This window comes from Megalobrama amblycephala, linkage group LG10 (assembly GCF_018812025.1).
Source record: "Megalobrama amblycephala isolate DHTTF-2021 linkage group LG10, ASM1881202v1, whole genome shotgun sequence".
NCBI classification, from domain to species: Eukaryota; Metazoa; Chordata; class Actinopteri; order Cypriniformes; family Xenocyprididae; genus Megalobrama; species Megalobrama amblycephala.
In genome coordinates, this window is record NC_063053.1 from 15282487 (window position 1) to 15307375 (window position 24889).

Genomic DNA, 24889 nt, shown 5'->3' on the forward strand with positions numbered 1-24889 from the left:
ACATACTATACATAGGGAGAAAAGTAATACAGAACAAAGAACATTAAGAACGCAACACATGCAGGGTCTTTAACAAAACTGGTACACGGATGGACAGGAGCAGACAGAAATGTGCAAAAATGTGCAATCTCATGCGTTGCCTGAGATTTCTTTTGACTGGATCATTCAAGCAGCATGATACGAGATGCCCGCTCACACAATAAAAAGGCAGTCATGTTTAATTAGTCTCCCTTTGCCTTGAATGCCAAACAGGTCCTCAGGGTAAAAGAAATCCTTCTACCGCTTCAGATGGAGATGGTGATAGCATGTGATAAGCTGCAGAAAAGACGGCAGAGCGCGAATGCACTTCAGGCTGAGGAGTCGCTTGTGCAGTAATTTAATGTCACACTTCAACTTTCTCACCCATGAGGGAGAGAAAAAGGTCTTACATTTTGATACATTTCTCTAGTAGGGGAGAGAGAGGTAAGATGGGTCAGTGGGTGTTGCTATAATCTAACACACTGTGCTCAATTCTTTGTCATATGACTATGTAAAGTTTAAAGTTTGGGGTCAGGAAGAGTTTTTTTTTTTTTTTTTTTTTAAGAAATTAATACCTTTATTTATTTAGAAAGGACACATTTATTTGATCAAAAGTGACTGAAAATATTTATAATATTACAAAAGAATCCATCAGATTTCTATATGATTTCTAAACTTTCGCTTCATCAAATAATCCTGAAAAAAAAAAAAAAAAAAAAAAAAAAATGTATGACCGTTTCCTCAAAAATATTGAGCAGCACAATCATTTTCCACGTCTCATTTCTCGAGCAGCAATTCAGCATATTAGAATGATTTCTGAAGAATCACGTGACACTGAAGACTGGAGTAATGATACTGAAAATTCAGCTTTGCCATCACAGAAATAAATGACATTTTAAAATATATTCAAATAGAAACCAGTTATTTAAAAAAAAAAAAAAAAAAAAAAAAAATTTCACAATATTAAAAAAAATTACTATTTTTAATAAATTACTATAAATTTTACTATAAATGATCAAATAAATGCAGAATTTGTGAACATAAAAGACTTTTTTCATAAACATTTTTACAAAATCTTAATCGACCCCAAACTTCTGAACAGTAGTGTTCATACATGTTGGTGAATTGCCAAATATATTTGTCTAAAGCAATAAATTATTTAATTGAATTTTTTCCATTAAAACAATACTCACGTTCAAACACAAATATTATGAACATTTTTATAGAAATGCAGAAAATGTACAGCAAAAACAGACTTGGCCATATGCGGCGATTTATGTTTCTGCCGGTGAGTGCCCACCCTCCATAACCAGTACTTACTTAAAATGCCATTTATCATCGTGCATAAAAACAGAAAGCAAAAGTTTTTTTGTCAGGTTATGTCATGCCATAATGCTAAATACAATAGAACTGTGTGTGTATTACCACCAAGCTAATTCAGGACCTAATGTGAGATCCACCAATCAGAGAGATTCCTGAATTTAAATAGATTTTTTGATTGGTTCAAATTAAATTAATGGAGAATATCTTTTTTTTTTTTTGCATGGGTGCTCAAGCCCTGAAGCACCCACAGGATTGGCGCCTATGCACATGGCAATGTACACTTGAAATTTTTAAAAAAACGTGACGCTTTGAGCAGATTCGTAAACACCTCTGATTTGCAATTGTGTTCACATTATATGTCTGTGATTGGCTACAATGATCAATGCTTCAAAAACATGTTGTAAATCGACATCAATGACGCTCTTCACCAAGTGCTTGCAGGAGTCTGCTTTCAGATGCTCCCACTTTCAAATACAAACACTTCCGTGTGCTTTTAAACGCTCTCGTGCGTTGATCATTGTAGCCAACCACAGACATATCTGATGAGCGCGTGAACACAGTGGCCAATCAGAGGTGTTTTCGAATCTGCTCGACAGCGCTCAAAGCGTCACATTTTTAAAATTTCAGTACCGACTTGGTATCGCAGTTGGAACTTTTGACAACACTAATGTACGTTAGTAAATTGTTTTTTCTTTATTGCCATTTTTATTTAAAAATGTAAAACATTGCAGGTTAAAAAGTTGCACATCTTATCCTCACTCCACTCTCTACTAAATATACTAAATATAAGACACCAGGATTTGGAGAAACTGTGACTGTAAATAAATAAAATAACTGCCAAACATTGAATCCTGACAACCCAAACAATGCCACCGAGTGAGGGAGGGCAGACAGCTGAAAATACAGGCTACACATGCACACTTGCCTCTGTCATGCTGTGGGCAAGGGCATGACCCAGACTGACAAAAAACGCTGCGTTTATGCAGAATAGTTCTGCATATTATAGCCTTGAGATCAAGAGCATGTTGCATAAAAAAAATCTCTCATTTCCAGCTCCAGGTATACCATAACTTCTACAATATTTTAGTTCCGGTTCTTTATTATGATTGTCCAAGCTGCATTCGAAGACTGATGATATTTAGTATAACAGCACTGGAAGATTTGAACCTTCAGATCATTTCACTTGTCTGTGTTCGTGAAGTTACAGAAGAGAATATACAAATGATGTGAATGAAGTTCCAATCTTGCCTACAAACATTATTGTGGTTTAAGCTTCACAGATCTCAGCAATGGCGAGTTTTAGATGCCAGAAAGCACTGCCGTCAGGGCAGAAAGGGTTAAAACATGTAGCTTGCTTTTGTTTTATTCTTGTTAACTCCACTGTTAGATTAAAGGATGATTACCTCATTCACCAGGAGAGGGGCACCCATTCTCCAAGCCTTCGGGATGGGGAAACTGTAGGCTAAAAATACATTATTCCCATACATGGAAAAACCTTTGAGGGGTTCTGAGCAGAGTTTCTCAATTTTCTGCACAAAAAAATAAATAATAATAATCCAACTGAGAAACACTTCCTATGGTTTCCTATTGCAAACGACAACTGGTTCTTATTGTGATAATGCAATAAAAAAATAAATCTGAGGCTGAACCTGCAAGCCATGCTCACATCTCATGCAAAGCCCAAAATACCCACAACCCTCCCTCTATCTGTGTTAAAAGCCTCCATCTAACTTCAACATTCACCATTTCTGGACATACATTTAAAATCTATGACTTAAGGGAGGAAAATTGTACAACAAGTTGAAACCTGAGGAAGAATGCGTCAAGTTTTGCGCATGGACACAGGTGGTGCTTCGCGTCAATGTTGGCAGCCAACAAACTGCTTAATGTACAACAGAAGTTTAGAGTTAGAAAACTGAATACAAAGTGTATTTCTGCACAGCGGATGCTGAATGATGATCTCAAAGCACTTTACGGTCTGATATGGGAATGGTTTGAGAAGGAATATCCTGTGCACATGATAATTTTATAGTACTATGCGCATCAAAAGTTTAGAGGAGACCTAAACCTGCCATTAAAAGCACCACAGCAGTAGTGTGGTGCGGTACATACTTCAATAATTCAGAACTCTAAACAACTCGAATGGAAGCTTATCTTCTCACCATTCTGCCTAAATATCTTATTTCACTTAATCAGATTGAGATAAAGCAGAGTTTCCAAGACCAATATGGAGAGCACAATGAGCTTGCAAGAATACGTACAACTCGGCCTGAAAACCTGCTTGACCCAAAACTCATAATATCATACAAACCTAATTATCTGGTGATATACTGACTTTTCCCTCAGCTTGGCCTTTATTTAGCTCTATAAGCAGAATAAAAAGTGTCAATCATTGAGTCATTGTTGGACAATGTTTTACATGAAAAACACTAAATATGGATTGATGTGAAACTACATCGGCTGTATAAATTAAACAATCTGCGTTAAAACTACAAAAGTGATTTTTTCTTTCTTTGTCTTTTGTCGTTTGATTAACATTCATGACAGAAAGTCACTTTAAGACCGAATGCGCGGCGTACATCTAAAATGCTGTTACACATCCAGTTTTCCTTCTCAATTGTTTCATTCACCTAAGCCATAATCAGTGTCCATTTAGGCACAAAGAGACGGGGAAGAGAATGGCATGTGGTGTTCACGTGCATTTGCGTGGCTCTGTGTGTCTGTGTGTGAAAACAAAAAACAACCGCACATTCAGAATTGCGTTCTCTTTCACCTTTTCGTGCGCTCAAATGGAATAAATTCTCTTGAATGTTTAAACTGACTGGCATTCAAATGATAAAGTTTCATTGTATGATGGTCAAACTTTGCAATTAATCAGAGAATCACACACATTTTGAACCGTGGTGTCTGGTCCGTACGGATTAACGATCCCTATACTAGACGTCGCACTTCCTGCGATGTGACTATCGTGGATGCGCACATCGCGATTTCAATGCTAAAATGATATATTGTGCAGCCCTAGCAGAAAGACAATCATTTTTATGTTAAGCAGCCTCTCTTTCATAAAAGTTTGTTATAAAGAAACAGTCAAGTTAATATAAAAAGACCACACTTTTGAATGTCAGATCATAACATTGGTCAACGGACAAACTAATATGGAAATAACCTGAAATGTAAAAATTAAATATTTTTCCATTGAAAATGGCTTTACAAAATGATTTTAAGCCATATTTAGCCTGATAAAACCATGGTCTAGGTAGGAGGACTCCTCAATTATCCTCAAACTCTCCTTTTAATGCTGTTATTATAATGTTATAAACAATATAAATGTTATATAAAATATAAATACAATATAAATGGCAAAAAAAAAAAAAAACAATGCCATAATTCATTAAGACCATATTTCTCTGTCAAAAGATGCTTAGAAGGCATTTCAGCAGATTTTGCTAACTTCCTGTTTTGCAACTTTAACCACACACACCATCTCTCCAAAGACAGCACCTTAATGCTTTCCTTTATAGCAGATTTTTAAGGTGAAATTAGGAAAAGCTTGGTGTTTTGATTATGACATCCTTTTTTAACATGCAGACAGTGTTTATGACCACTCAGGTTTGAGAGCAATTTTAGATCCGTTGTTGCTTTGGTATGTTAAGCAATGTTAAGCTGTTTCCTTATCATGAGCTTCTATTTTATGCTTCACACAAAAAATATAGTCATTTTCCATGTCTTACGGTTTCATTCTTTTGGCAGTAGATAATGTTTAGTAATGTTTAAAATAAATCTGTTTCTCCTTAGTGATTGCTTTACTACATTAAGCCACATTGAGTGTTTTTCACTTTAAAGTGTGTGTGTGTGTGTGTGTGTGTGCGCATGTGTGCACATGTACTACTATCAATTAGTTACGGGGAAAAAATAACCCATTTAAATTTATTAACGCATTTTACACACCCACAGTTGATAGTGACAAACATGATGCAGGGCAATAGCTCATTGCGTAATGGAGTTATAGTTTCTTATTTAGAGTATTCAATATAATTTAATATTCCATGGTAATAATAAAAAATAAAAATAAATAAATAAAAAATAAAAACACATTAAAAGGTATAGTTCACCCAAAAATGAAAATTCTGTCATCATTTACTCACCCTCATGGCCATCGCAGCCTAAAAGTTTGTGTAATAAATTCTATGTTGAATCAAATATTATCATTTCTTTCTAAAGTTAACTTTTTTAATGTCTATCTGATGCTTTCCACATTTTACACAATAATAACAACTGTAAATTATATTTTGGGGGTAATTTCTCAGCCAAATTTGATGCGCGATTAACTTTCAGTTAATTAATCACCACATTGTGTAGATTATTATTATTATTATTATTATTATTATTATTATTATTATTATTATTATTATTATTATTATTATTATTATTAGATTACACACACACACACATACTGTATACACACACACATATACTGTATATATATATATATATATATATATATATATATATATATATATATATATATATATGTATATATATATATATATATATATATATATATATATATATATTATATTATATTATATATATATATATATATATATATATATATATATATATATATATATATATATATATATATATATATATATATATATATATATAATAAATATGTGCCTGACCCGTTACATGGCTCGGAGTCTGAAACAATTGGTAGACTCAACTACGATGGTTACTGCCCCAATTGCGTCATGTAAGGAACAACCATAAGAAATTCTGTTAAACTCCAAAAGTCCCTTGACATAATTGGTACATAAGAAACGCCTAAAAAGCAGCAGTTAAACACGTGCTAGATCATGTGTTCAGTGAATCTGTTGTCAATTATTGGCTTATCCGTTCAATATCTGACTGCTTGGAACTCAGTTCCTCTCCACAAAGTAATTCTTCTTCAAATAACATCCCCAAATAATAAATCAGTATATGGAACAAATATACCAGCCTTCAACTGAACTGAGCTATTTGTCCATTCCTAAACAATTATTTGCATGTCAAATCAGGGAAAGTAATTACTCTGCAGATGTGAGCATTTTCTTCAAAAGTGAATAATCAAATTTGATTATAATGGAAAAACTAAAGACTTGAAGAGAAAGCATAAAAATAAGCTCACAGGATTTTTTTTCTTAATAATTTATTTGTGACAACAATTTGAACTGAAAGGTTGCATGTTGTCCTTGGCCTGATGATGTTTGAGTACGATCGAGGGTATGTTATGCAGTTCACCCAAGAGGTTTCATTTTAATAGAAGTGCCATGACAAATTTCTACTGGTAGTTTTAGCTATTTTGCATTCAAGGAAAATCATTAAAAGGTGCACTGCATACAAACAGTATAAATTCTGAATAAACCAAATAATAATGTATGGTCGATTTACAGTATTAGCTAGGAAACCTATGTGTTGCCTGAACTGTCACCTATATTTTCCTCTATGGACATGGTCAATAAAAGAGGTGCGTTGACCTCTCTGTCATAATAGTAATGACATTCAGAGTGTTTGTACAGTAAAATAACAGCAGTGCTGTTCTGTACTATGGAATCAGTTGTTTTGTGTGAGATTAAGTCTCATCTTAAAAGATCTTAAAGGGACAGTTCACCCAAAAGAAAAGAACCTGAAAGAAAACTAATTTCCTCAGGCTCATGTCTTTTTTCAAACCTGTATCACTTTTTTTTTCTTCTGTGGAACACAAAAGTCAGTACAATAAAAGTCAGTGGGGTGCAATGATATTTTGAACTTCACTGACTTTCATTCTATGCACAATAAAGGTAAAATATCTTCTCCGTATTAGAAAGAAAAATGAAGTCATTTTCATTTTTGGGTGAACTGTCCACTTAAGATGCTTGTGATAAAAATGAAGACTGAGGAGAAGGAGTTCTTGCCAATCTCTCAGTGAGTGTAGTGGCAACAAAACTATTTTTCAGCAGTATACCCTCTATCAAGACGAAATGAAACCTGTTATGCAGAGAGCAAAATTATGCCAAACAAAATCAGGCATCCTGTCAGAGAGACTACCTCTCACTGACATGCTAGCGAACTGCTACGGCAAAAGGTGAGAAGCTGTCGACTGTGAATATGCACTGGGCATCCAGAGGCAGTCACTTTGTATATGGAGACAAGTGCAAATTGGCTGCCCTGCAGGCCCAGCATGTCAATCTAGAGCCTGCTGAGATCAGTTTACCAGCCCTGTCGTCCTTCACCCATCTGTCTGAGCTATGCCCTATGCTAAAGCTTCAATAGCAAAGCTGGGGAATTCTCAAAAATATTAATTACAACACTAACAAAAGGAATACATTTCATTGGTTATACAATGACAATGAAGTTTTATTTACTTACATTTTTTAATGCAAGAATGATACTGCACAACCATAAAACTCCCACATGCATCAACATGCAAAGCATCCATTTACTGATAATCATTTAAATGAATGTTCCGGGTTCAGCACAAGTTAATCTCAATCGACAGCGTATATGGTGTCATGTAGATTACAGCAGGAAACAATTGATATATCGCATAGTTTGACAAAAGCAAAAACTGCTGTTACAATAAAACTGAAAACTAAAATAATTGATCCGTTTCCATAGCCTTGTCTGGTGTAAAATGACTTGCAATTTCATTGTCATAACAACAGGTAAAGCCTGTAAACCTAGTAATGTTGGCACAGCGTCTGTGCAAGGTTACCAAGAAGGGAGGTGAAGGAATCTGATGAATAAGTGGTTTGTCTTGAATAAGCAGAAGAACAACCTCACCTCCTTTGTTATCTGGATACATTCACATTGTCTGATAATAAAAACCATCCAGAAGCAAATCTAAACTAAAAGGCCTTTTTTCCAGGAATGTGGGAACCCTGTAACTAGAGGTTACCGAAAAGTTTAATCAATAGCTACACTAGGGCTGGGTATTGACCATTTTCACGATTCGATTCGATTCCTATTCACATGCTTGCTATTCGATTCAATATCGATTATTTTGGATGTATATCAGATACAATTCATGGCAAATTTTCTAAAGGAAAAAAAATCTCTCAACTAATGCTGTAAACTACACATGGGAGTCAGTTGGTACTACATTACTATAATACTGAAGGTTAAAATTTAACTTATTTATATACAAACATAAATTACACTCAATGCTGCCGCTTCTCTTTAACTGAGGCACTACAGCGATCTGTCAAGCCACATTAAACAGCACCAAAATGGTATTTATTTTTTGAATTTCATAATAAGATGGATGTGATTTGAGACTTTGCTTCATATCAAAGTAACAAAGCACAAAGATTATTGTGCAAGTTCCTTTCTCTTGTGTCCTTCACTGATCTGGACCAGGTGGTATAACTCACAGCACAGATGTTCACCTTTCATTAAAAAGGTATGTAAATGAACTAAACAGGACAGGTATGAAGAACAGTCAGAGCCCTCAGGCACAGTTAGGGTAAAAAAATAATAATAATAATAATAATAAAAAAATAAAAAAAAACGACAGAGACCTGCAATACAAAGCCAAATGGTTTATTGGTTGGTCTGTAATGTTAATGAAGATGCATGTGGAGCACTCATGGAAGTCACAGACCTGGCAGAGGCTCAGGATGTTCCTGCAAATAATTAGATAAGCAGTGAACCTCTGCCGGATGCCACACCTCCCTAAAAGCAAAGCTGGCTTTGCCCAAACAAAATATCCAAATGAGAGCCTGCTCATTTAAATGAGACACATGGAAACGGGTCTACCTAAGCCTGCCTAATTTACAAACTTTAATCTCATGGTCAAAACATTCATTAGAGAAGATATATTAATGAAAAGGGTACATTTACATAAACAGTTATAATAAAGTTACATTCTTAAAAGGTGCACTATGCAGGATTTTCATCAGTTAATGTTTGTAAACACAACATTCAAACTTGACCAGACAGAGCATTAGCAAACCGTCTTTGTATCAAGACAGGACAACTTAGTGGAGCTTCCTGAGCTTCAGATACAACTGATGCGTGTCATTATTGGCTGGGACGACACACCCAATGACCAAAGGTTCCGGCCCAGAAATGTTCTGAGCACAGCAGCTCAAGAACAAAATAAGAAAATAAAGGCACAGTACAGTGTTTCTATAGACACAAACACCACCACACACTTCTAGTGAACCATAATTAACCATTGAGATGCATTATTTTTGTATGAGTCTTTTTTGTTTGTTTGTTTGTTTGTTTGTTTGTTTGTGTTTGTTTGTTTTCAGAAACCCTGCATAGTGCACCTTTAAAGTCAGCATGAAATAGTAATTTACCCTATTTTCTAAACAAAAGTTACCGATCTTATTGCAAACGATTATACATTTCTTTGTTTCTTTTTATCTTGTCATTCTTAATCAAAATGACATAACTCAATAAGCCAGACTTCTTTAATCATTTCAGCCTTATAAACCCTGTCTCTTTCTTACAAAACATCACAAATATGGAAGAAAAGATCGATCATTTACTTTAGTTTAAATGGATAGTTTGCCCAAAAATTAAAATTCTGTCATTATTTGCTCATCCTTACATCATTCCTAAACTGTGTGTCTTCTGTGGAAGACAAAACACATTGAGAAAATTTGGGGCCTAAAACAACTCTGAACCAAACTGACTTGCACATTTCATTTTATGGAAAAAATATTTTTCAAAACATCTTGTCCTGTATTCTACACAGAAGTCCCAAACCCGTAAGACCTTCGTTCATCTTCAGAACACAAATTAAGATATTTTTAATGAAATTCGAGATCTTTCTGATTACCCTATACACAGCAACATCAAAAATTTCAAGGCCAAGAAAGGTAGTAAAGACACCATAAAAATAGTCCATGTGACTATAGATGTTCAACCTTAATGTTGTGAAGTGACGAGAATACTTTTTGTGTTCAAAGGCAAAACAAAATAATGACTTTATTAAACAACTTCTCTTCCCTGTCAGCCTCCTACGCTCTTGACATAGTAAACACAGTGCGGCACTTCCGGGTTCTACGTCAGAACGGCGGCTTATTATTGGCCAACGCTGCACACATGAGCCCCACAATGCATGCGTGTGATGCTGACGCAGGAGCCGGCCAATAATGAGATGGTGTTCTGACGTAGAACCTGGAAGAGCCGCACTGTCTATACAATGTAAACAGCATAGGAGACTGACATGGAAGAAATTGTTAAATCGAGTTGTTATTTTTGTTTGTTTTTTGCACACAAAAAGTATTCTCATCACTTCATAACATCAAGGTTGAACCACTGTAGTCACATGGACTTTATTTAACGATGTCTTTACTACCTTTCTGGGCCTTGAAAGTGGTAATTGTGTTGCAGTCTATTGAAGGCTAGAAAGCTCTCGGATTTCATCAAAAAGATCTTCATTTGTGTTCCGAAGATGAACGAAGGTCTTACGGGTTTGGAACGACATAAGGATGAGTAATTAATGACAGAATTTTAATTTTTGAGTGAACTAACCCGTCAAGAAGTCAGAGTTGACAGATTTCACTTGCAGAGTATGATGGGCACAGACTCTGATTTTTTAGTTTCAGACTCTGATTCCACCAAGTCAGAAGATATTAAACATGTTTGATATTTTGAGCCGATTTTAGAACACATACTGTTTATTTGTCATGCATCTCCTAGCAACAAGTTGCGTGTTTCTGCGTGTGTTTGTTGTGTTCGGAATGACCTGAAAGTCTGTGTGACCCTCAGTCATTTATTATACGATGCCTAATTTTTCTCTCTAACCATTTACAAAGTTGGCAAGTGTATGATCTCCAGTGTTCAGATTTTGTATGTAAATGCACTTACAGGCCTTTCATGACTAAAATTAAATAATTACGACAATTAAATTACCCTTGAGTGTCTAGAGAATATACAGGAAAAACCAACTCAAAACATTTTCATCTTCTGTCTTTGAAATGACAGGGGTAAAATTCTCTGAGGAGTCTGTGGTTGCATATGCATGAAAGGTAACATCAGGCTGAAAGACAAGGGACTGCAGTCAGCAGTTCCTGACCACCGTCTGCCCTCCACTGCATGTTAATTAGTATGTAATTGATGCTTTTGAGCTTTACAAAGCCACGAGAATGATTACACTGTTGCATTCTCAATTTAGTTTGAAATCTGGTGCAGAAGAATTTTAGACAAAATTGTATGGGTTAAATTATACATTGTGGCATCAGTGAAGGCAATTTAGTTCAAACATCACATCAGATATACAAAGCATCCAAGCAGGCACGTGGTCGTTCTCCATCTCGCACTGAACAAATTGAGGGATTGCTCTGAAAAATGGAAACCATTCTGAATAAATGCTTTCAATCAGGCTACAAGAGCCACATACAAGCTGACAAAACTAGCTCGGCTTCAGTGAACCAAGTCCACCGCTGCAGTTGATTTCAGTCAGTCAGAGAAGATAGTGACTTCCTGTGGCTCAAACTTGATGAAACAACTATGGTGCTCTTCTACTACTTGTCCCTAAGGCTTGAAATGAACTTGTGAAGCAAATAAAGCAAACACCGGTTGGTAGGGTTAGGGTTAGACCAAACATCTGGTGAGAATAACTTCTACCAGCTCACCAGTCACATAGTAAGCGTCGCTCTGATGTAGTTTTTCCACTGGCTGAGTATTTTAAAAGAAATATATGCTTTTCTGATATTATGAAAACCCTAAATATCTTAAGCACAATGACATTTTTACTTTTTGTGAGGAGAAAAAGAGGTTTTTACTTTAGGGTTGTGTATTCAAGTGTATTTTTAGTGCAAGGTGTGTATGTAGCTTCCCATGGCACAAAAGTAGCTTTTAATCAGCAGCATTGTAAAGTCTTTCGGTGATATGATGATACATCACTGAAGCCTATTCAAAAACCCAAGATCATTAAAATTATATGGCTGTAATTTCATTGGTCTGTTGGTCTCTCGGTCTCTCTGAGATGCCGAGGCAGCAAACAGCCTGGAAACACTTGGCTAGGAAAACCTCATCTTCAACACGTTCATGGCCTCTGGCAATATTCTCAGTGTTTTCCCATTAGCGTACATGTCTCGATACATGAAGAACCGGGCTCTTACATATCGTCTAAACAACTATGACTGCTCAGCGCATATAGACAATCTTTGTTTAATCTATGTGGGAAACATGCTATGATATTTCAAACACAAGCTGACAGAGCAGATGTGTCTGCCGTAGACACAAAGCAGATGTTCAATCTCAGGATGTGTTACTGGTTTCCATGAAAAATGACTGAAGAAAAACTCTGTACTGTACAGGATTGCTATTGCCATTCAAAACAACTACAAATATACAATACTATAAGTCTATACTATTTTGTTTTTTAAAAAGAGAGAAAGACACTGAAAACTATAGTGTCTATAAACTATTATGTTGAGATGCCAACATTTGAAGTAAATCAAAAAAGTTCAAAGTTGTCCTAAAATCTTCTTCTTAGGACAACTTTGAACTTTTTTGATCCACTTCAAATGTTGACTACTGTGCAATAAATGGTTAGCATGCTACAATTGTATTTAGGCATCTCATCATGATAATGTAAGATACATAAATATTCATTGTATTGATTGATAGGTAAGACAGATAAGTCCTCACATTAATATAGGAGGGAGCTATAGGATGCAGATTAGAAAGTTCCCTAGAATTAAAAATTGAATTTACCTTAACATTGTTAAGTTCAGTACATGGAAATGACATACAGTGAGTCTCAAACTCCATTGTTTCCTCCTTATATAAATCTCATTTGTTTAAAAGACCTCTGAAGAACAGGCGAATCTCAACATAACACCGACTGTTACGAAACAGTCGGGGTGTACGCCCCCAATATTTGCATATGCCAGCCCATGATCAAGCCATTAGTCAAGGGCAGCCAGTATTAACGTCTGGATGTGCACAGCTGAATCAACAGACTAGGTAAGCAAGCAAGAACAATAGCGAAAAATGGCAGATGGAGCGATAATAACTGACATGACGGAGACAAGAGAGCCGTCGTTATTTTCATTATTAAACACTTGCAGTCTGTATAATTCATAAACAACTTCATTCTTTATAAATCTCTCCAACAGTGTAGCATTAGCCGTTAGCCACGGAGCACTATCAAACTCATTCAGAATCAAATGTAAACATCCAAATAAATACAATACTCACATAATCCGATGTATGCATGCAGCATGCATGACGAACACTTTGTAAAGATCCATTTTGAGGGTTATATTAGCTGTGTAAACTGTGTTTATGCAATGATAGAGTCGAGAGCTCGGGAGGGGGCGGAGAGCGCGAGCAATTAAAGGGGCTGCGCAGCCTGAATCGGCACATTTCTAATTATGCCTCAAAATAGGCAGTTAAAAAAAAAAATCTATGGGGTATTTTGAGCTGAAACTTCATAGACACATTCAGGGGACACCTTAGACTTATATTACATCTTGTAAAAAAAAATGTTCGATGGCACCTTTAATGATTAGTTGGTATTATATAGAGTGTGATATAGAGTTTACACATTTCTAAGTACTTGGTACGTTTTTCAAATAATAAATAAATTTAAGCACAAACACATTACTGATCTATCATTATACCTTTAATTAAATGATAGATTATGGCAAAAGTAATATTAAAATTAGCAGAAAAAAATTATATTCAAAATTTAACCAATAAATATCCAAAAGGGTATCAACCAATACTGATAAAATAAACAATGAATAAATATTTCACAAAAATAAATAACCGGTAGGGTGCACAATCTGCACATATATTGTGAATCCCTAACAATGACTCTGAATAACATATCTAAATGACACATTGTCATAGCACCACTAAAAACCTATATGAAATCAGACTGTATCTTTTCCCTGAATTTAAATTAAATAATTAACTAAAAAATATTTGGTTAATTTTTCATGGGTCTTTTGAAGTCCTCACATTCTAGCTGTGAGAGAGCTGCCTTTAGGCCTGAACACTGGGAACAATGAGACACACTTGACTGCATTTGATATTCATCTCTATTTCAAAGGATGGAGGAGGATTGTGTTGCTCTTGTGGCAAAATCTTCTAAATAGCCAGTCAATTATACCCTGATCTTTAAGTTAGACTGTTACTGTACTGTTCAATATGTTACATCTACTCCATCAGAAAGATCATTTGAAGATACACCAAGCATATATATGGCCCACCTGGCATCACTGGACAAATATCCTCAGAAGAAAAAAAAATTTTTAAAAAAATTCTAACCCAAGGCTAAACTCTCTGCTGTGGTATTGGTTGCTTACGCAAGAAAATCATGAGTTACATCTGTTTTCGGAGAATACAAATATTCCCTTCATGAGCTCCATACCCTCTACTTTCCATTCTAAGATTGCCTGGTGGGAAGCTTGGCTTAAAACATGTCTAAACTAATTTCACCACAGATATCTTGAAAAGCTTGAGCCAGTAAGTGCTTATCAAGAACAAGCACTCAGTTTTTGTTATGTCTTGGAGATGATATGTTTATCATCACAAGTCACGACACAAGAATGTTAAATTTGCCAACAGTACTCAAAAGTAAAAAGATGAAGGACAATCATTTATGTAAAGTGTAGTTGACGCATAATGTCTCCATAGACTTTTTTAATCATCAAATTTAGGTTAAAATACCCATAAATATAAAATTGAAATGTGTATCTTAGTTCCTTTTATCTATTCTCCATTTCTAATCAACTTTCTGCCTTCATCAATTCATTATAATGATTTGCCCTGTGACAAACTAATTTTTAAAAGCTATAAATATCCCATGTAAGTCTCTTAATTAATACAAGGTCCTAAAAGCTGCATTAATACTCATTTTAACAGAAATAAAAATGTTTATATATGGCATATGACATTTTAGCGGTCTAAAGATTAAAAGAGACGTTCGTCGTGAGACACTGTAACTGACGTAAACACAACGTTCGTCTAACAAAAACAAACTGTGTTAAAGGGCCCTAAACTAGGGACTAAACAATCATTTACCAACAAATTACACCCAAAAAAAAAAAAAAAAACCTTTACAAACTATCTTTCCTGCAAAGACTCATACAAAATGTGGAAAAACACTCTTTATGGTATCTAGGTCTCGATGGACCAATAAGGCAGCTGACTGTGTTAATCATAAAAGATAACATCACAGAATGATGTCACCGAGTTGCCACAAGGGGAATATCCAGTAAGTAAACCCTCTTGAAGAATGAATGACCCTTTACATCAAAAGCTCATTTCTTCTCATTTGCATTGCACTCATATACATCTCGCAGTTGCTCATACATATTTCACAGAGACATGCAAGACTGATGATTGAACCAAATGTGAAAAACAGAGAAAGATGACTACCTGCAGAGGATAATCGATTTTCTCTAATCACATATTCAGATGGAGATACATTTCCCTAGACATTGGCCCTTTGGGTAAACAGGCTTACCATTTTCACCTCTACATGTAATATTTGCAGATCCCTTGGTAGTTAAGGTGTCCACAGATGTAAGTTTTCTATACACATTTTTCATTCTATTTTCTTACATCATCCATGTTTCACTTCCTCCTGGCTCATGGCCAGTGTGATTACAAGCCTTTGGGTGAGTCTGAACTGGAACCAAAATAGTCCTTCCTTTTCCACTGTTCACTCAGGCAGACTCAATCATCTAAAAACAACCAGGAAATTGCTGCTTGATGAGAAAAAGAACAATGCCTTTAGTTTACAAGTCTAGAATCAAGCATGAGTGCATAAAGAACGATTCTAAGAATAGAGAATATGAGAAATTGTCTCTGACAATGTGGTTATAAACTGAAGTGGTAAGCAGGGATGTATTAATTTTGTTCATATCTCACTCCCTAACAGAACAGGCAGCTGTGGGAGAATTGAAAAGGATTTCTGCAAATCCCCACAGACTCCTTTATCTTACCAAATATTACAGAAAATTAATCTCCAGTGCCGAAGACCTCGGTAAAAATGTTTTGGAAAAATCTTTGGACAAGACAATACTTCAAAAGTAATCACTGTGCTTCATGTCTTCTGTAATACAATATTTTACTTAGAAAAAAATTATAATATTGTATTTGATATAAAAAAAAATGACATATCTTAGGAGATGTAACTTAAAAAGGATGTCTAAATTAAAAAAAAAATTATTTAAAATATTTTACAGTATGAAAATGGATAATTATTTTGAGATTTTCAAAGTTACATTTAACAGTTATTAACAAAAAGATCTTTAGAAAATAAATCAATTATTGTAAGATGAAAATCTAAAATATAACAATATAGTGGAAATGAGCATGCACAATAAAATAATCAAATAAAGGTGAATTGTGAAACCTGAAAACAAAGTAAAAAAAGCTAAAAGTCAGTCTATAAATGAACTACACCAGTTGCATGACTTTAACGTCACCACCAATAAGATGCTGACAAATCTCATGAGTGGGGTATTGCTGATTAATTTTATGTCATAGAATAAAACATGAAAATATCTTAAGCTTGTATGCACAGACCTTAGTTATTTCAGATATTTATATATATAAAAAAAAAATAATAATAATAATAATAATAATAATAATTTAAAACTTGCCCATTCTCTCTCACTATTTCAGTAAAGCCCTTGTCTCCATCTGGTAGAGTGGAGTAGAGTAGAGTAGCGTGGATGGAGAAAGAGGAATTCCATGGTCATAAACTCTGCAACTCAATGACCTTTGACCACTGAGGTCACTCAGTTATCCATTGTATCCAAAGTTACAGAAGAGTCTCTTTTAGTGCCTTTAAATCTTTTATGAATACATATATAACCATGTTCCTGTTAAAGGTCAGGTCATAAAAAGCAATGTGTCTCATATATTACTTTCTGCTCGTATCAAAGGTGAAAACATTAGGAGGAACTCTTACACGGGATAGTTTGTAACTAGCTCATGGGATTGTTTAAAACGTAAGGCATCGATTCAATCTCTGGAATTAAACTCTGCTGATTCAACAAGATGACAAAACATAATCTCATAAAATCTGGTTGCCAATTTAAAAGCAACCAAATAAATATTGAGGTCTTTTGAAGCTCAGCTGGTAGATAAGAGGTATAAAAACATCCTATGGCAAAGAACTACAAATGCATCATATTTTCAAGGCTGCAGAGTTGTTGCAGACAGAATCTCAGGGAAGAGATAAAGCCAAAGAAGCTTTCAAATATTGCCCTTCAAATTTAAAACCCAATTCACCCTCTGGCAATTCATACATCAACGACCAGGACATTCTTCCAGGCAAAACCGATTGGGACCCAGAGGCGCTATTTGAGCTCTCTGGCATTTGCTAGTATTTAGCATCGGTCGTCCTCAAAATTCACTGCACGGTGGCATTTAGCCAAGCATCTCCGCGATATCAGAAAATGAGAAACTCACAGTCTCTAGTCACCATAAAACGAGGGTCCCTGCTTTGCTTTCATTTCTCGAATTAAGTTCATCTGTATGACAGTCATCAGACTCAAATTACATATTCTCCTCTGGTATCAAAGGGAGAAACAAAGAAAAAGGAAGAGACACACAGCTTTGTGAGAGCTGACCAAATCTGTCATGCACTTTGGTTCATCCTGATGTTAACAAGCTTTGATTCAAACAATTGAGTGAAAGCAGTACGGCCCCATCCCAGCACCGCCACTGTAATCCTGCCAACAGGGGCAGAACAATCAGCATGTCAATAATTGTGTTGTGGAGCAGATATCAGATCAAACGCATTTCTCGGTGGAGATAAAAGCGCCCCCGTTTCCCCATCCTGCCCGCATCCTATGGCTGGCTCCAAAAAACAGTCCGAAAGAGAAAACGTTCAGAATCTGACCCTTGCATAACCGAGGTACCAGAATCTGTGATGAGCATCTGTACAACCCCGCCGCTATCCCGAGGCTGTCGTCCACCCTCGCTGGTTGCGGGAACTCATTTCCTCGCCGAGACTTGATCTTTGACATCTGTTTGAAATCTATTGCGTAACTAGCACAGTTCTCACAGAAATAAATGCAAAAGGACAAGTCAAAGGTCATGTCAATTTAAACTCTTCAATAAAATGAATTCATTGAGCACTTTTAAGGATATAAAAGGAAAACAAGATGCGTACAACACAATATCGATGTCTCGTTCAACAAAGAGGAATTGAATGTGAAGTGCCCTTGGCCAGATGAAGGAGCGCTAACCAGCTGTTCAGCCACTTGCTTATGCTACACTACATGAAGCTTTAAAAACATCCACAAGCAGCAGTCTTCATACATTATGAGGTTATATGATAAAAGCTGTAATAAATTTGTAGTGCAGCAGTCTTTGAAGTCCAGCATATTGCCATTTCAGCCATGAATACAAAATACAACAATTCCAGAGGTCTGTAGTACAACTTAAAGGACAATAACAACTTGTGATCGATGATACACTAACAAACAATAGCATTACATTCAGAATGCAAAAGGGCGCAATTCCCAGATGTGCAGCGGTCCATTCACCTCATTGTGCCTTGATCACAATATCAAATGCACTCATAACAGAAATGAGTTGGCTGAATGCGGCTGATGGACGGCTATGGAAACAAAACATGAAACACAACAAAACCTCAAGACAGTGTGTGTGTCACTCAATATAAAAGGAGAGCACAAGAGCTGAGTATTTGCCTGTGAGCAAAGGAATTTCAGCAAACATCCTTGAGACAGATGGTTCGTCACTTAAAAAGTGTGGCTTCATGGTACACCACCCTCACTCAAAAGTGCAACTTGTACACACTGTCAAGTGATGATTAATGGAATCCAGACATGCAGCTTTTAGAGATCAAAACTTAATGTAAATGCGTTGAAATTAGAATTTTCTTTATACGACATTAGAACTTTATACGTCAGTCAGTTCTGATTCGTATATCCACCTTCTAATATGCAAACTTATAAGTAACCACATAACTAGAAAATTAACAAAGTGCAGTAAACAGTAAAATTATTTGCTTAAAAGTAGTGTTTTATGATTATCACAATAAGTTTCTATATCAAGTACCACTTTGCAGCAAAAACAGACTGTTTTAGTACAGCTAATAAAAAACTGCTGCACACTAAATGCAACCCGTGTTTTTCCAACCTTCTACCCGTGAAAGTGCACTGGAACAGCAGTCAAACCCATGACTTCCCACCCGTGAACTCGTACTAGATCGATGTACTCCCAGTTACGGGTTCTGACGCCACATAGCCCGCGAAACAACAACGGCAGCCCCTACGGATGCGTTGTTTATGCAAGTGCACGGTAAAATATAAGGTATAACAGCTTCACCTGCCTTATGCGCCTTTTTCCTCCTCCGTTTCCCTCAAATAAGCAAGGAGTAAGCATCTTTGGTGATAGTAATTATTGTTATTGAGTATAAGCCCCGTACGGTCCACCATGCTGGTTTGTTTATACTCGGGCAGTTTGGCTTGACTTGCCTGGAACGCTACAAAGTCGTGAGTCGTGGTTTGAAGTCGTGACTTACGGGCTCAAAAACCTGCCTGGAACGCGGCATAACATTAAAAATAGCCTAACCAACTAAGATGGATACAAACAGGGCACATTTTTGTTAGTCAACTACTTGTTCACAGATTTGTAGTACAGTACAAAAGCAATATCACAATGGTGCTCACGTCTGCGCTGTTGTAGTGAATATCACTCCGCTTCAGAGTTTCTTATTTTGATAGCGAACGATTCAACGACTTTCAACACACAAAAACATACTTCATTGTGACGCCACCTACTGGACGTACCGTAAACAGCAGAAAGCTTCACTACGAATCTTTCACTGAACGTACTCAAATTACTCGAGTCACTCACAAGACTCGGCGCCACAACCAGTAAAAAAAAAAAAAAAAAAAAAACTTCTTGAATAAATATTAGCTTTCAGCTGTGATAAACGGAACTAACTCATGTATTAACTGTAGCTTTTTAGCACTACCTTTTAACACTGCAAATGGTACAAACTGCTCATAGCTAGTATAACATACAAACATGAGTAGCGTAACATTTATATCACTTATGTTACATGTAGACAAGTTACTCACGTTTGTATAGCCAGTCAACGTCCCTCTCGTTAATAAAGAAAATAGGCGTTTCAAAGAAAACGACTTTAGACGACTAACTAAATGCGCCTTTTAGAAAGAAGCATAACATCATTGGTCTTTAATTCAGTTATACCAAACGGGGTAGTCTCGCAGTCAAATCACAGCACGTAGCGATAACACTATCTATCTTTGTGAGTCCACACTCAACAGACTTTGGCTATTTAAACGTGCGGGCTTCTCTCGTCTTCTCTATCGCCGTAGTGACTGTTTTTCCTCATTCATCCACAAACGAAATATCTCGAAACAATCACCCCAAACAACTTATATTTGCACCGATCCAGCAGCATGTAACATGAAGAAAGCAGCGAAAAGAAAAACCTACCTTTCGACTCAGCGTTGTCCCCGAATAGAAATAATATGCTATGCCAAGAACCCAAAGCACAGCAAAACATAATAATATCCTAGATTTCCTGCGCATTGCTGTGATTTTGGAAGGGATAATACAGTGGCTGACTCGGGGTTTGTGCCGTGAAAAGCCACTGACGTCCACGTTCTGCGTCTCGCTGTGGCTACAGCGCTCAACTAACACGAATTCACCAGCAGCAGCGGTTGGATAGAGGAAGAAGCAGGAAACAGCCAGCATCACCGGGTTAGAGGGGAAAGGGTAACCGACTTTAATCCAATCACGCTCCGCAGAGACACGTACGGAGGAGGGGTGGGGGTGGGGACATCCATCGTTAGCCTGTACCTCAAGATGCACCGAGGAATCATTGTTTGTTACATTGTCGAGATCTTACTACTACATATTATTATAGTGTAACGCTCTTTTTACTGAAGTCAGAAAAATATCTTCGCTTTCCGCTAATGCACACATTTATGTAACCTGATGTGTACTGCCTTATATTGTGCACACACTGTCTTTTGGCCGGCTTACTAGACTATTGTTTTTTAACTTTAATTAAGTAATTTAGTAACAAAAATGCATCCAATTAAACTTTGAATGGTTTCATATGTGGAAAGAATTAGTTTATGTGAGCAGGGCTGTAACCAAGAATTCTGAGCCCCATGACTGTAAAATTATGCATTTACCTAATTTTCAACAAAATGTAAAAAAGGCCTAATACAATTTTTCATTGTAAAAAAAAAAAAAACTATAAATATTGTTTGTTACTTTAAATGAAATGTTACCTGAAATAAAATAAACTACTAAAATAAATAAAGCTAAAATAAATAAAAATAAAATTAAAATATTAAATAAAAAATTAAAAAACATACTTTAAAAACTGAAACAAATAAAAATGACAAAAACATAACTAAAATGAAAACACAAAATACAAAAATTAATTAAAATATTATTAAAAACTATAATAGTAAGATACTAAAATAACACTCCTTCTGACTGCAATAATCCATCCTTTTGGAATCATGGGAAAGCAATTGCAGATTTTATTTTACACCGTTTGGAGCTAATATATTTGCTATGATTTCCCAAACCTCTGTATATGGGAAATGTGAAAAGGGTACATTACAGCAGCTCATTTTGGTCAAGAACTGTCTATTTATACAGTAAGAGCCTTGTGACTGACCTTTAAAGCAATCAATCACAGTTATCTAAGCTATATTGTGGCAGTGATTCTCATCCTTTTTGACTCCAAGGCCCCCCTTTATCCGAGACGATATTATTTGAAGGCCCTCTTATCTGTATGTAGGGCTTCTGTTGTAATAAAACAAATAAACTCAAAAATATGATGTCAATTTAATGTTGTACATAATTAACATAATTAAATGTAAATAATTTTAAGACTTTTTGAGGCCCCCTGGTTGAGAACCACTGCTAGAATCATTCCCAACTTTTACCAGTTTTGTTACTGCCCTGTGTGTCAGGAGAACCAACACGCAGCCCAAGTCTGATCGGAGCTTAATAAAAGCTTCGGAAAATATTATTTTCTCACCGGAATGAAAGCAGTTATACACTTTGATGCTTGATGTCTGCTGGAATCTCGAGGAGTTTTAGTTTAAATATTTGAAAGAAACCTTCAGAGATTTCAGAATGAGCCGCACTGGTCCCTGCAATAGCTGTCTGATTTCAGACGTTTGATAGTGTTTTTTAAAAATGCAGCTTATATATATATATATATATATATATATATATATATATATATATATATATATATATATATATATAAATGCTACTGTAGCCTACTGTAATTAATAATATAAGCCACAGTTGGACGAGCTACATTAACCCAGTAAAATTTGACCTGAAATCCAAAATGTTTTGAGCCATCTAATAATTTGAATAAAGGACGGGGCTGATTTAGAAACACTGCTGCACTTCCAAGGAAACACTTGAATGACCTACTTTTCCTATGCTGACAAGCTCTGCAGACTGGATCTTTATGTACACATAGTGCTGCAGTTAAAGATTTGGGCTGGCAAGTGGCACCCCATTCAATCTCCCTTCAAACTTGAGCAAAGCACTTATCCTCAGATTGCTCCAGGACAGCTGTTGATGTTGTAAGTGTGCTCTAAAATGATTAGGATTGAGTGTCTTTGAAATAACCAATAGCCAGATGATTCTATCATGATGTGCCTAGACTCAGAGCACTCATATAATAATATAATAAGGTAAAGGGTTTGGGTTATTTATTTGTGTTTATGTATATATTTATTTACAGATTACACAAATACATACAGTAGTTAATAAAAATACAAAAATTAGATCTTGATGTCTGGAAGAATGTGCAAATTGTATCCAAATACTACAAATGTAGAATAACCTCTGGCTTCTGAGGATGAAATTTAAATATTTTCAATAATTTAAGATTTTCAAATGTCATGTTAGGAATGCCAATGGAGTAAATCGCCCGCAGACACAAAGTTAAGAGTTCCCCATGTCTGGTTCAAGTTTTGAGCCTGTATATTTTGTTTTGAGTGATTTTCTGCATCACAATGAACTGAATTGCTGTGTCTTTTTATATATTTCTGTCTCGTCACAATGTAATTCTGTCAGTGTCCCTTCATAGCAAAAATAACTACCTCAATACCACAGTATTTTAACACTCTTAACTAATTTGAAGCTTAATAAAATGGTTTTATTGTCAAAAACCAGCACAAGCCTCAAGAATGTCACTAATTTTTCTGTAACTGTGTGGTTGTGCATTTCCTTCTCTTAAACTTGGCATTTGAAACCTCTTCACAGAGGGAACATTTGGCTTGTAGCTTACAATTGGAGAATGCATGTCATTTCCTATGGTGTCCATTTATTGTAAAAGGTCTATAATACTTTATTGCTCCCCCACCCTTCCACCTCTTTTCAGTCCCTCTAAATCAGTTGTAAGGACTTCCTCTAGAAGTATGAAAGGTCAGGCTATGCTTAAACTGGCTTATTTAGTTAGGGAACTTATAATTCTGACCTACCATTTAGTCATGTTTGGGTGACAGATTTTCAGTGTACGATTGTCAAGATGACAAGATCATAAACCTACAATAAGATAGTTCTGTTCTGAGACAGCCTGGAGTGAATTGTAAAAACATCAAAGGCATTTATAGAAAATAAATATCTCCCAGTGGCTTTAATAGGTCAACATGTTTTTATGAAAGCTCCATCCATCTCCATAGGGAAATAACGCGGCATTCTCAAAACTGGCTGCTGCACTTTTTAACGACATGAAGACAACGACATAACCACCGATTGAAAAAAAAAAAAAAAACTCATTCAAAAACAATTTGCTTCCAAAAGACAACTTGTCATATTTAAATCGGTGGAGATTTTCAAACATGCCAACACTGAGCAACTCTCACTGAGTGATTCAGACACAAATATGAGGCCAGCTGACTATTACAACAATAAATATGAAATATGGCAGAAATAACATTGGAACTCTATATTAAACACACATTGACACATGTTATTTTAACCTTTGATAAATGTGCAATTTAATTGTCATCCAAAAAAATCCAGACGGAACTCCACAGGCTGTGAGTGTGAACAGGACTGCTTCTATCTTATAGCAGTAATTCTTATGTAGGCAAATGTCTTTTTCCCCTACATTCAGTGGTTTGTTGTATCTAAGCCCCAACATTTGAGCATTCACTAGAGCTAATGAGCCGAATCTGTTTTTGCAACAGACTTGGCTCTCGGCCACTGGTCTGATCATCCTTGCCAGTTCCTGGGTGCCGTCTGGGATGCTTTCTACCCCGCTCTAGCACTTCGCTTTCCTGCGAGATCCCCTACAGACACCAATTTTAGGGTACCCGCCATTTCCTGACTCTGCTGAACAAGGGAGACGAAAGCTGGGGAAGCTTCATGCAGGAATGGCTGTAGAGGGTGGTGCAACTCTTAAGACTTCCAACATTTCAAACACAAGCCTGAAGGACTACTGATCAGTTGTGAAAGGGCTCCACCATCAGTTTGCCCACCAGACACACACCTAGATGTTCCACAGAGCCAAGTGCCACTTGGAAAGCCAGGAACCATA

General features: G+C 36.1%; 1 protein-coding gene across 2 annotated transcripts in view; it reads right to left on the bottom strand.

Moving 5' to 3' along the window:
• galnt2 (UDP-N-acetyl-alpha-D-galactosamine:polypeptide N-acetylgalactosaminyltransferase 2) overlaps nt 1–21073 on the bottom strand; it is an 86674-nt gene extending 65601 nt beyond the window's left edge. Inside the window, exon 1 of one of the 2 annotated variants that reach the window (XM_048204810.1) lies at nt 20791–21073. In XM_048204810.1, coding sequence (XP_048060767.1) covers nt 20791–21051 — 261 coding nt within the window. In that variant the 5' untranslated portion in view covers nt 21052–21073. The remainder of the gene's footprint in view (nt 1–20790) is intronic. The other variant, XM_048204811.1, reaches the window with a different exon arrangement.
• Between the last annotated feature and the right edge of the window lie 3816 nt (nt 21074–24889).